The following is a 13,459-nucleotide window of genomic DNA, read 5'->3' on the forward strand; positions in this document are numbered from 1 at the left end:
TGTCATTTTCTTTGAAGATTTCTCCTTACCATTTGTAAACATATTGAAAATGGAGGGGGAGAAAAGCTGTTTGGCTACCAGTCAAGCATCATCCAATTGGGTAATTCTTTTGCTTTCCAATTGGCGTAGGAAGGCACTGGGCAGTACGCCACAAGGATGGATGTGTTGGTCAATTAATGGCAAAAGAGTGGGGTCAAGTCATGTGATGAAACCTCCAGGCATATATTTAGTCACAGTTGGCATGACGCCCATTCAGCTGTTCAGTTCAGGGCAGCCACCGTGCCTCATAGTAGCACTCCATGTGTGTTTCTGAGTCAGAAAGATTAGCAGGTTCAAGCCCCACACTACCCACGCTGCCCCCCCAACTCCAGAGATTTCAATTGAGACGTTAAACTCATAGCCAACCCACCTTATCTGGTAGACACAAAGATCCTGTTTCACTATTTTGAAGAAATTAGGAGTTCTCGCTGTGTCCTGACCAATACTTATCCCTCAACCGAAAGCCACTCAAATTATCGGGCCATGATCATCTTTCTGTTCGAGGGAGTTCACTGCGTGCAAATCAGCTGCCATGTTTCTACAGGTCAATGCTTCAAAAATACTGCATTGGCTGTAAAATGTTTTGGATCGTCCTGGGATTGTGCAAGGGCTATATAGATGCAAGATATTTCTTTTCCAATGAGATTTTTGTCTCTTTCCCCTTTTCACGTTTGACCATGTGCCTCCTGAAACTCTTCTACAGCCACATCTCTTTCTTCAAGAAGCTAACTGCCTTAAAAGTTCTCATTAAAGGTCACCAGCTAGAAACTTTAGCTGTTTCTTTGGCCACAGATATTGCTTGACCTGCTAAGAGTTTCCAGCATTTCCTGTTTTTATTACTGATTGAAGCAGTCCCAGATTGTATTGATAAGCACTAGATTTAAAAAAAACACATGAAACAAAAACAGAAAATGCTAATATAAAAGCAAAATACTGCGGAGGCTGGAAATCGGAAATAAAAAAAGAAAATTCTTGAAAAATTCATCAGGTCTGTTTTTGGTTTTGATTTCTAGTATTTGCGCTTTTTTGATTTTGTGAAACAAAACAGTAGCCCAGAAAGCTCTGAGAGCACATTGTGTTTTGTAAACAAAACATGAGGAGAAGATAGACTATTTCTGCCTTTGTACAGTGTCTGTATCATTGTAATTAAATTATAACATTACCAGAACAAAAAGGACTTACATAGGAGAGATAAGTTACATTTTTTTATTCAATCACAGCATGTGGCCATCGCTGGCAAGGCCAGCATTTATATCTCATCCCTAATTGCCTATGAGAAGATGGTGATGAGCCATCTTCTTGAACCATTGCAGAGCATTTGGTGTAGGTACACCCACAGATCCATTAAGGAGTTCCAATCGAGTGACAATGAAGGAATGGCGATATGTTTCCAGGTCATTTTGGAGGGAAACTTTCAGGTGGTGGTGTTTCCATACACCAGCTGCCCTTGTGAGTGCTAGAGGTTGGGAGGTGCTGTCATAGAAGCCTTGGTGAGTTGTTGCAGTGCATCTTATTCTGCAGCCACTGTGCATCGGAGGGAGTAAATGTTCAAGGTCGTGGATAGGCTGCCGGTCACTGGACTGCTTTGTCCTGCATGGTATCAGTGTTATTCCAGTCATCTAAGCAAGTGAAGAATATCACATTCCTAACTTGTGCCTTGTAGATGACGGAAAAGCATTGGGGAGTCAGGAAGTGACTTATTTGCTGCAGGATACCCAGATGCTGACCTGCTCTTGCAGCCACAGTATTTATGTTTATGATATACCCAGGTTCCCAGACAATGACCCCCAGGATGTTGGTAGTGGAGATTCAACAATGATAATGGCATAGAATGTCAAGGGGAGGTGGGTAAACTCTTTCTTGTTGCAGGTAGTCATTGCCTAGCACTTGTGTGGCTGAAAATTACTTGCCACTTATTAACCCAAGTTTGAATATTGTCCATGCCTGTTTCATTAGCTGAGGAGTCACGAATGGTTATTGAACACTGTGCAATCATCAGCGAACATCCCTACCCCTGACCTTATGATGGAGGGAAGGTCATTGATGAAGCAGCTGAAAATGGTAGGGCCCAGGACACTACCCTGAGGTCTCCTGCAACAATATCCTGGGGCTGAGAATTGGTCTCCAACAACCACAACCGTCTTCATTTGTGTTAGTGTTATGAAACCATGTTTTATGGAAAAAAATTACTTTATGAATTTGCAGCCTGGAAACCAATATTTGAATTTTTAGGAAGATTTAAACCACATTTCAATGACTTGTAATCACTATCAAAGATGACTACACATTTGCATCACTGGACCATCTACATTTCAAGGCCATTAAGTGGAGCCAACATGTATGCATAGCCTCACCAGGAACAATTGCCTTGAAGGAGTATGAATAGGGGCCTCTCCTACTCATTAGGAAAGCAGTCAATCACTTGGGTACTCAAATGGTGGAGACAAACCAGCATTAGAGATAATCACTTCAGACAAAGGACTTTGGTTGAGAGAGGAATTCCCAACTCTAATGCAATCAAGTGGAATACAGTAGCCATGACCATATTTGGGTCACTGGACAGTAGGCGAGCAAAAGTCTGTACTATACCAGTATACTAAATTGAAAGAAATACAAGTAAATTACTGTTTCATGTGGAAGGAGTGTTTAAGGCCTTGGATGGGGAGCAGAGAGGAGGTAAAAGGGCAGGTGTAACATTGCCTGTGCTTGCATGGAAAGGTGCCATGCGAAGGGGGGGGTGGTATTGGGGTGACTGAGGTATAGAACAGAGTGTCACATAGGGAATGGTCCCTTCAGACTGCTGTAAAAGGAAGGGGAGATGTGTTTGGTGGGACCATCATGTTGGAGGTGATGTAAATGGCAGAGGATGATCCATTGAATGCAGAAGCTGGTGGGGTGGAAGCTGAGGACAAGGGGAACCCTATCATGTTCTGGGTGGGAAGGGGAGAAGAAAGAAATGCAAGAAATGGGACAGTACAAGACCCTGTCAACAATGCTAGATAGGGGGAATCCTTGTGTTACGGAAAGAATGGGGGTTAATTTCAACAGCACTAATTTCTCCTTTCACCACCCGTCCATAAACAGAAAGATGTTTTTGCTTCCCCCTTTATAATTGGTGGCATATTTCCCAATTGCTTGGTTTTGGTCTGATCCAATTTCTATTAATAACTCCAAAGCAAACTCGAAATAGGATGAACTCAAAGGGTTAGTTTATTTGCACACCCTAAAACACAGAAGGATCACAACGTTGCCTCCATTGCATTCATTCAGTAAAAGTGCGATAGAGAAAAGAAAGATTTACAGTGAAGAGACCACAGGGAAATTAAATAGTGTTTCACGTGGGTTCCAGGGTCTAGAAACAAGGTCCAATGAGGTATTCCTTCACAGGGGTTGGTAAGCTGGAAACCGATGTTGTTTAATTGACTTTTCCTCTGGTGTTGACTTCACACAATGAGATGGGCATGCAGAGATGATTCAGTCTTGTTGGTGATGGTACAGAATTTCCAGTAGAAGCAGTGTAGATGGGGCCTGGTGTCCAACCTGGGCCAGAGCTTCTTGACTGTGATGCTGCGAGTTAGATGGAGCCACAGGAGACTGAGACTTTGCAGTTCCACAAGGCGATGTTACTGGTTCCACAAGCTAGAGGACTATGTCACATGACTCCCATGTCTTCACTCTGGCTTTGACAAGGTGTATCCCTCCTTTTTCTCCACCATAACTTTTCTATGGTTCCATGGGTCCCCGTGATTGTCAAATATCTCAACCATTAAGAATTGAAAGCAAGGTTACAGGATCCTTTGTCTTAGCAGATGAGCATACTCCTGTTGACTGGCCTGGGTTATGAAATGCAGATGGCCTTTGTGTAGATTTCTTTGAATTTGGGCTGTGCAGCCCACAATATTTTGTCTGTGGCTTTTCAGAGATAATGTTGTGCCAGTTTCCCTGCTTCTTTTGTTCGAGGGTCACAGACCAACATAGATTCAGCCATTATAGGTCTTTGTCCAGTTTAAATTTTTTTTAGAGATAGTGATGAACATATCTTTTTAATTTTCTTTATATATATGGTCTTATGAAGGAAGAATAGGAAGTAAAGAAGTATGCACTCATTCTCTCATTCACATGGCACATCAGACACGCAGCTAACAGGGGCAATGGCAATTCCCTGCTGCGTTTTCCTTTCTGGAGTTTAAATCTGGGTTAGTGCATCAACAAGGACATTGTCCTGTCCTGGGATGTGGAATGTTTAAGTGACCCGGGAAGTTTCGAGATCTGTCTTTTGGGAAAGTCTATTCGGGTCTAGAGTTCCAAATTCATTCTGGGGCAGGATCAGGCATAAGCAAAGCCATTGATTTCAGAACTCTGGCTGTCCAACTCCTGATTAAGTGTCTTCTAAAGGGTCTGGGGGTTTTATAGGGTGTCTGGCTTTCAGGGGATGAGTGATGGTTAAGCTGCTCTGGGGTATCCACAGGGGAATGCTGGGCATCTCACTCTGTGAGTGCCAGGTCCTTTGATCCGAGGGCTGAGCTGCTCCTGTCCAGCTTAGCTCCTCCCTGTCCACTTTGGTAACCTGTGGGTTCAGCTGTTCAAACCCAGGGATGGTGATTAGGCTGATTGTCAGGAGATTGGGCTGTTTTAATGGAATTTTGGTCTCTTTAGGGGATTTGGGTTCAGTGTCCAGCTCGAGCGCTAGCACAGCCGAGGTGTTCCAGTTTCTGTTGCTAGGTGCTTCAGGATGGCATGGCAACAGGTCTGCTCCTGAACTTGGGCCAGCCTTTCTGGGCCCGGATGTTAGGTAGGGTGCCTTCGGGAGGGGCTTCACCCGCATCCATACCAGGTAGGGCTACAGTGCTGTAGCCTGGGGGGATTTTTAAGGATCATTTTAAGTGCAGTGGACAACCCTGTCAGGTTTCCTTGCAATTCTGCATTAAGCAGGGGTGAGTATGGGATCCAATCTGGTTGGGATCCCTCTGCTAGTCAGCTGGGTAGTAGGCTCCGTGTCTTTTGGAACACTGCTGCCCTCAGGTGGATGGTCAGCTCTCACTGTACCACCTAATGGCTTTTCAACTAAGTGAGACATCACCCTCACCCTTTCTGGGCGAATTTGCGAACTTTCCTGGTCCCCATTTAAATTCGCCATACAGCTACCAGCCAGACCAATCAATGGCTTCTTAGCTGGGGCCTTTGGATTGGGAGGAGGCGCTGTCCCCATGAAACTTGCTCATGACCCCTGGAACACAACTGCCCTCAAGTGGAGATGCAGCCCTCGCCCAATGTTTATAGGTACTATTTCACCCATTTGGACCTCTGGAACTTCCCCAGCTTTCTGCACTCCTGCAGATTTCTGCTGGTTGATGTTGGCCTCTTTTCTTTCACTGGCTAACACCTTGCTGCCAGCCAATCATTTCCAAGGAGGAAATCGATTCCTGCTACTAGTAGTTCAGGGACAACTCCTACTGTGACAGGGCCTGAAACAAGGTCACAGTCTAGGTAGACATTATGGAGGGCTGCAAACACAGATCCTCCTCCCACTCCGCTGATCAGTGCTTTGGCCTTCAGGGAGTACTCTGGGGTGATGGGAGGGTAGATTTAGGTTTCCTTCCACCATTAAGGCCCCTATGTCCCCGAGCAGTAAAATGGACTTACTCACATTCTGGGGCAGATAAGGGGACACTGTTCCTGAAAGGACAAAACTCCGGAAGCTCTCCGGGAGTTTGTCCGGCTTGGACACACATAGAGCCGTACCCTCTAAAGGGTAATTTTCTGTACCGAGAATCTCTGTCTGCTCTGCTGCACTACCCATTGGGGCGTTTTTCACGGTCTACTCAAATGAAACCCTATTAGACCTACAGGCTTCCCTTGCAATCACCAGCACTCGGGCCTGGAATGGCCTATTTTATTGCAATGGAGACACACCGGATTCTGAGGGTTCTCCTTTTGGGCTGCAGGAGCGTTTCTCGCACCCTCCTTTGTGTCTTCTTCTCTGGGCGAGGGGCTTTTTCTATCTAGATCACCCTGCTTATCTTTCCAATGTTCATGTGAAGGTTTGGAAAGGGTCCGACTTGAGTGACCAGGCCTATGGCTGAGATTGTAGCTGTCTGCTCTGACTGCTGTATCCCAGGCTGTGAGGATTCTCTGCTCCTCCAAATGCATCTGCAGGTTGGAGGGTAAGCAATTTTTGAATTCCTCCAACAATACCAACTCATGCAACTCCTCATAGGCACGTGGGATTCTTAGGGACCTTCCCCATCGGTTGAACGCGATTTGCCTCCAGGACTAACTTGTAGGCACTTAGGATGGCAGCCTTGGTTTGCTCATAATTCATGGACACATCTGGAGGCAGCTTGGAGCAGACCCCTTGGGCTCTCCCTGTCAGTTGCCCTTCAATTAAAAATGGCCAGCTATCAATTGGCCATTTTAACTGTCCTGCTACTTTCTCAAAAGTGGCAAAAAATGACTCCGCATCACTCTCTTCAAATTTAGGAATGACTCTAGCATACTTGAGGGCCTCAGAGAGTGATTCTGGGTTAGAAAGATAAGGGGCGCAATCGGGTGGAGGGAGATTTTTCCCTCGCAGCTTCCAATTGTCTGGTCTCTCTCCTTTGAGCTGCTAGCTCCATTTCCAATTTTCAGAGCTGGAATTCTCTTTCCCTCTCCTTGAATTCTAGCTATATTCTGAACTTTTCCAACTCGAATTTGGCTAGGGGAGGGGATTTAGAGTCATGGTTGAGCTCTACATCTAATTGCTCTATCGCTAACGTGTGATCCAAATGTTCTACCAACAACTGGATCAGTTCACTTCTCATCGCTTTACTGGCCTAGCCACAGCTTTCAGTTGTTCTGTGCTAAGGGACACTAAAGTTTCACCATTCAAATTTCCTTGCTTGACCCACATTTGGGCATCAAACATTGCCATCTTCTTAGTGATAGGAAAAAGGAATTTGCTGTGGTTAGTGATTGTTTTTAAATTTGTCCAGCACATGGGTTTTCCTCTTAGCTTCCAATTGACTCTTTTATATCAGATTTGGCTCCTGTCTTAACTCGGACTCTGGTCAAATTCAAATGGATGATCCCGGATTCGAGCTCCCAAGGTGGGGGTGTAATTTAAACAGCACTAATTTCTCCTCTTATCACCCGTCTGTAAACAGAAAGGTGTTTTGATTTGCTTCTCCCTTTATAAGTGGTGGCATATTTCCCAACACTTCGGTTTTGGTGTGGTCCAATTTCTATTAATAATCCCACAGCAAACTTGAGATTGAGTTTATCCTAAGGGTTAGTTTATTTGCACACACTCAAATCGCGGAAGAAGGGTCACAACGTTGCCTCCTTTGCATTCATATAGCAAGAGAGTTAGAGAAAAGAAAGATATACAATGCAGAGACCACAGAGAAAAGAAATAGTGTTTCACATGGGTTCCAAAGTCTAGAATCAAAGTCCAATGAGGTATTCCTTCAGAGGTTGGTAAGCTGAAAACCGATGCTGTTTAATTCATTTTTATGGTGGTGTTGACTTCACACGGTGAGATAGGCACGTAGAGATGAATCAGTCTTGTAGTTGATGGTACAGAATTTCCAGTAGAAGCAATGTAGATGGGGCCTGGTGTCCAACCTGGGCCAGAGGTCATTGTCTATGAAGCTGCTAGCTAGATGTTAAAATGACAGACTGAGACTTTGCAGTTCCGCAAGGTAATATTACTGGTTTCACAAGCTAGAGGTCTATGTCACATGACTCCCACCTCTCCACTCTAGGTCCCCAAGATTGTTGAATGTCTCAACCATTAAGAACTGAAAGGAATGTTGCAAGGTCCTTTGTCTTAGCAAACAAGCAGACTCCTGTTGGCCAGCTTGGGTTATGAAATGCAGATGGCCTTTGTCTAGTTCTCTTTGAATTTGGTCTGTGCAGCCCACAATGTGTCATTAGTGGCTCTTCAGAGGTAATGATGTGCGATTTTTCCCTGATACTGTGAGGTAGCTTCTTTTGTTCGAGGGTGACATAAATCCAGCCATTTTAGGTCTTTGTCCTGTTTTAAATTCCTTTAGCGATAGCAATGAGCATACCTCTATATATTTTATAATAAAAATATACAGTGTGAGGTCTTAGTCTCTTACACTTGGTTATGAAACATCAAGAGCGCTGGCAAGGAAGTTTGAAACATCAGAATAGATGCAATAGAGACAGAGAAACAACAGTCCAAAAGTAGAACTTGCATTTATAAAGTGCTTTTAACACAGTAACAATTTGTATTTATATATCACATATAAAGTAATGAAATACAACAACTTTAATTTGTATAGCACCTTTAATGTAATTCAAGATCCTAAGGTGCTTTGCAGGCACATTATAAAACAAGTATGACACCAAGCCACATGTGGAGATATTAGGTCAGATGACAAAAGCTTGGTCAAAAAATTAGGTTTTAAGGAGTGTCTTAAAGGAGAAAATGAGGTAAAGGTGGACTGGTCTAAGGAGGGAATTCCAGAGCTAGAGCCTTTGGCAACTGAAGGCACAGCCACCAATGGTGGAGCAATTAAAATTGGGGTTGCATAAGAAACCAGATTTAGAGGAATGCAGGTATCTTCCAGGGTCATGGGATTGGAGGAGATCATTGATAGGGAGGTGCAAGGCTATGAAAGGATTACAGGCAGCCTAGGAGTCCATGAATTGACTTTTAACAGGCGGGGGGACTGCTCCATGCAACACTCTCTGCTCCTGATCCCCAATGGAGCAATCGTTCAAAGATGGCAAGAACCCCCTTAAAAGATTTTTCTGGATAAAATTAGATAAGGCATTTTCATCTGCGCCTGTCTTGTGAATTGAAGCAGTAGCTGTGAACAGTGGGGGAAAAGGAGATGGGAAGATCTCGTACAGAACTTAGAAAAACTCACTTCAACTAAAGTCATCTGTCTTGATTTTTGCGCCGGTTGCCTTTTCGCGGGCAGGGGATGGCCGAGCTCTGGGCAACTGCCAACAAGGTCCAGCTTTACAAAGATAAAAACAAAAAGCTAAAAGCTACTGCGGATGTTGGAAATCCAAAACAAAAACAGAATTACCTGGAAAAACTCAGCAGGTCTGGCAGCATCGGTGGAGAAGAAATCAGTTAACGTTTCGAGCCTTCACGGCCCTTCGGCAGAACTGAAGCATAGTTAGGAGAGGGGTGAAATATAAGCTGGTTTAAGGTGGGGGGGGGGGGGGGGGGGGGGGGGGAGAGAGAAGTTGAGGGTGTGGTGATTGTGGAGATAAGCAAGCAGTGATAGGAGCAGATAATCAAAAGATGTCACAGACAAAAGGATCAAAGAGGTGTTGAAGGTGGTGATATTTGTCTAAGAAAAGTGCTAATTAAGAATGGAAGACAGGACACTCAAAGTACAGCTCTAGTGGGGGTGGGGTGGAAAAGACTAACAAGGTTTTAGTTTTAGATTTAAAAATAATGGAAATAGGTGGGGAAAGAAGAATCTATATAAATTATTGAAAAAAAAGGTGGGGGGGGAGAAACGGGGTGGGGATGGGGGGAGGGGGAGTTTAAGATCTAAAGTTGTTGAATTCAATATTCAGCCCGGAAGGCTGTAAAGTGCCTAGTCGGAAGATGAGGTGCTGTTCCTCCAGTTTGCGAACTGTTGCCAACGCAAACTGGAGGAACAGCACCTCATCTTCCGACTAGGCACTTTACAGCCTTCCGGGCTGAATATTGAATTCAACAACTTTAGATCTTAAACTCCCCCACCCCGTTTCTCCCCCCATCCCCACCCCGTTTCTCCCCCCATCCCCACCCCGTTTCTCCCCCCATCCCCACCCCGTTTCTCCCCCCCCCTTTTTCAATAATTTATATAGATTCTTCTTTCCCCACCTATTTCCATTATTTTTAAATCTAAAACTAAAACCTTGTTAGTCTTTTCCACCCCACCCCCACTAGAGCTGTACTTTGAGTGTCCTGTCTTCCATTCTTAATTAGCACATTTTCTTAGACAAATATCACCACCTTCAACACCTCTTTGATCCTTTTGTCTGTGACATCTTTTGATTATCTGCTCCTATCACTGCTTGCTTATCTCCACAATCACCACACCCTCAACTTCTCTCTCCCCCCCCCCCACCTTAAACCAGCTTATATTTCACCCCTCTCCTAACTATGCTTCAGTTCTGCCGAAGGGCCGTGAAGGCTCGAAACGTTAACTGATTTCTTCTCCACCGATGCTGCCAGACCTGCTGAGTTTTTCCAGGTAATTCTGTTTTTGTTCCAGCTTTACAAAGATGGCGGTCTGGCGGCCTGACCTCTCCAGTGTACGCATGTGCGACGCCGCAGCAGCATGAGCAGCGCGAAAATGCGCGCGCGCATTCCTCACCTGCCAGGTAAGGCACGCGTGACATGGCCCCTGTTTCTTTGCGCGTGCGCAGGCGGATAGCTCCGCCTTGCCCCGGGGTGGTGGGGGGCGGAGTGCATGCCGGGGAGTGGGGCAGTGGAAGCTCGTCGCAGTGGCTGTCGGGTAGGAGTGAGGCGGCTCTTGTTGTCGGTGAGAATAACTTTAAGTTGTTTTTTCCATTCCCCCCCCCCCTCCTTTAAAAGCGGAGCATCGAGACGCGAAATTTAAGCGACACATTTCCTCTTTTAAAAAGTGTTTCCTAGGTCCTGGTGTGGCAGCTTGCTTGGCTGCAGATTCCCTAAACCCAGGCCTGCTGACTCCAGGCTCCATCAGGCAGGTGGGACTGACTGGCTTCAGTAACAGGGGCCGGGGCAGATTCAGTAATAACCCTGAAAGGGCAAATGGATAATCACTTGAAAAGGACAAAAAATAACGTTGCCTGGGCTGGAGAGTTTTAGTTATGAGGAGAGATTGGATGGACTGGGGTTATTTTCCCTGTGCAGAGGAGATTGGGGGGGGGACATGATTGAGGTGTATAAAATTATGAGGGGTGTAGATAGGGTAGACAGGAAGGAACCTTTCCCCTTGGTGGAGGGATCAATAACCAGGGGGGCATAGATTTAAGGTAAGGGGCAGGAGGTTTAGAGGGGATGTGAGGAAGAATTTTTTCACCCAGAGGGTGGTGGGAATCTGGAACTCGCTGCCTGAAAGAGGCAGAAACCCTCAACATTTAAGAAGCATTTGGATGTGCACTTGCGATGATGCCACGGCATACAAGGGCCTAGTGCTAGAAAATGGGATTAGACTAGTTAGGTACTTGTTTGACCGGCGGAGACTCGATGGGCCTTTTTCTGTGCTGTAGACCTCTATGACTCTTATAAGACCATAAGACATAGGAGCAGAAATTAGGCCATTTGGCCCATCGAGTCTGCTCCGCCATTCAATCATGGCTGATAAGTTTCTCAACCCCATTCTCCCGCCTTCTCCCCATAACCTTTGATCCCTTTACCAATCAAGAACCTATCTATCTCGGTCTTAAATACACTCAATGAACTTGTATGCAGGAAGGAGTAGGGCAGTGGGCTCAAAGGGATAGCTCTTTCAGAGAGCTGGCACAGGAATGATGGGCTGAATGGTCTCCTTCTATCATCATTCTAATCTGCTCTGCTAAATATTGTGATGTATGCCCAATCACTTTAAACACTTTTTCCGTGGCGCTTTAAGCATCATAGTTGTCAGCCGTGGTTTGGTTGGTTTCACTCTTGAGTCAAGAGAGTTGTTTGTTCGAGTCCCTGCTCCAGAAGACATGTGCATGTAATCTAGGCTGACACTCCCCAGCTCCAGTACAGAGGGATTTTCGTGTTATTGGAGGTGTTGTCTTTCAGATAGGATGTTAATCTGAGGCCCCAGTTGCCCTATGAGGAGAGTAATCTGGTCACTAACATAGATTGTGGAACCTTGCTGTGCACAAATTGGCTGTCACTGTGACTGCACAGCAAACATAGTCTATTCAATGTAAAGTGCTATGGGATTATCAAAGGTGTAATATAAATGCAAGTCTTTTTATTTCTTTCAGTTTGACTGATTACAGTCACAAGTAACATTTGCTTCCTCCCCAGTGTTACTGTTTTACCTTATGTTTGCACTTTATTTAGATTAATGGCTTGGATTCAGAAACACAACTGGTTGGTTAATTGTAGCTATGTACATTTTCAAGGGAAGCTGTTAAATTGTGTTTAATGATTAGATTCTGGAGCTGTGTGTATCTACAGGGTATATGAAACATTAATTAGAGCAAATTATTTTTGACTTTTATAATTGAACGCATTACAGCAATTTACATTGTTTATTGCTTTTAACATAGTAAAGTCTAAGATGCTTCACAGGAATGATTATAAAGCAGAATTTAACACTGATCCACATAGGGAGGTAATGGGACAGTTAGCCAGCAGCATGGTCAAAGAGGTAGATTTTAAGGAGCATTTTAAAGGAGGAGAGAGAGGCAGAGAGGTTTAAGGAGGGAATTCCACAGCTTAGGGCCTAGGCAGCTGAAGATATAGATGCCAATGATGGAATGAGAGGCCAGAATTGGAGGAGCGCAGAGATCGTGGACGGTTGTAAGGCTAGAGGAGATTAGAGCTAAGGAGGAATACCTCAGAGCATTCTTAATCTTCTGTCTTCCAGCACGATGCGAGTTTGTTGGTTGGTGAGTAAAGATGGGAGGCATCAACCGATACAACTTGCACACTCAGTTTGTGTGTTGATTGGAAGAAGCCCCGAAACTCGAATTACAGATAAAAAATGCTCACGGCATCAAGGTGAGTGGTAACCTCGCTGGCGGTTTTCACAGGTTCTTGTGCAATAATGAGTAAATCGAAAATGTTGCTTTTATTAGGCTTTCTACACATGATAATGAGAAGGGGTTAAAATAGGGATACAGAATCCTGACCAGCAGTTGCAGTCTGATAAAATGGAAGCAGAGATTACACCGGAAACTGTTGAACTCAATGTCACTTAATGTAAAGTGCTTCATTGAAAGGTGAGGTGCTGTTTCTCGAGCTTGTGTTGAGCTTCATTGGAACAGAGTGAGAGTCCGAGGTCAGGGAATTAAAGTGACATGCAGCTGCAAGCTCGGGGCCACGCTTGCAAACTGAATGGAGGGTCCTGCAAAGTGGTCGCCCAGTCTGTGTTTTGTTTCATCAATGAAGAGGAGACCACATCATGAGCAGCGAATACCACTAGATGACACTGCACCATACACGACCCAAAATCAAACACTCTCCATATGATCATGTCCTCCAAATGCTTATCATGAGCTATTTTAATCCTTTATTAACTTAATTTGCTTAGAATGTGGATTGAATGGGGGGACCAGTTAGCTGGATGGATAGTGTATAGTTCAGAATAACACCAACAACTAGGGTTCGATTCCTGTTCTGGCTGAGAAAGACTTGAACCTACCTCCTTGCCCTGTCCCTGAGAGTGGAAGGCAATGGCAAACCTATAAAAACTGCCAAGAAACCAGCTCAGGATGAAGCATCAGCAGACAATAAGCCAAGGAGTTG

The 13,459-nt window shown here is 44.8% G+C and overlaps 1 protein-coding gene across 5 annotated transcripts in view; it reads left to right on the plus strand.

Annotated features, from left to right (window-relative positions):
- The first annotated feature begins 1,277 nt into the window (after positions 1 to 1,277).
- aptx (aprataxin) overlaps positions 1,278 to 13,459 on the plus strand; it is a 28,466-nt gene continuing 16,284 nt past the window's right edge. For 2 of the 5 annotated variants that reach the window (XM_078529462.1, XM_078529496.1), the window contains exons 1-2: positions 8,462 to 8,481; positions 12,579 to 12,712. In XM_078529462.1, the coding sequence (XP_078385588.1) occupies positions 8,477 to 8,481; positions 12,579 to 12,712 (139 nt within the window). In that variant the 5' untranslated portion in view covers positions 8,462 to 8,476. Of the gene's footprint in view, positions 1,530 to 8,461; positions 8,482 to 10,386; positions 10,518 to 10,574; positions 10,732 to 12,578; positions 12,713 to 13,459 lie in introns of those variants that run through there. The other 3 variants (XM_078529488.1, XM_078529467.1, XM_078529478.1) reach the window with 3 other exon arrangements.

The sequence above is a fragment of the Cetorhinus maximus genome, chromosome 2 (genome assembly GCF_964194155.1).
Source record: "Cetorhinus maximus chromosome 2, sCetMax3.hap1.1, whole genome shotgun sequence".
NCBI classification, from domain to species: Eukaryota; Metazoa; Chordata; class Chondrichthyes; order Lamniformes; family Cetorhinidae; genus Cetorhinus; species Cetorhinus maximus.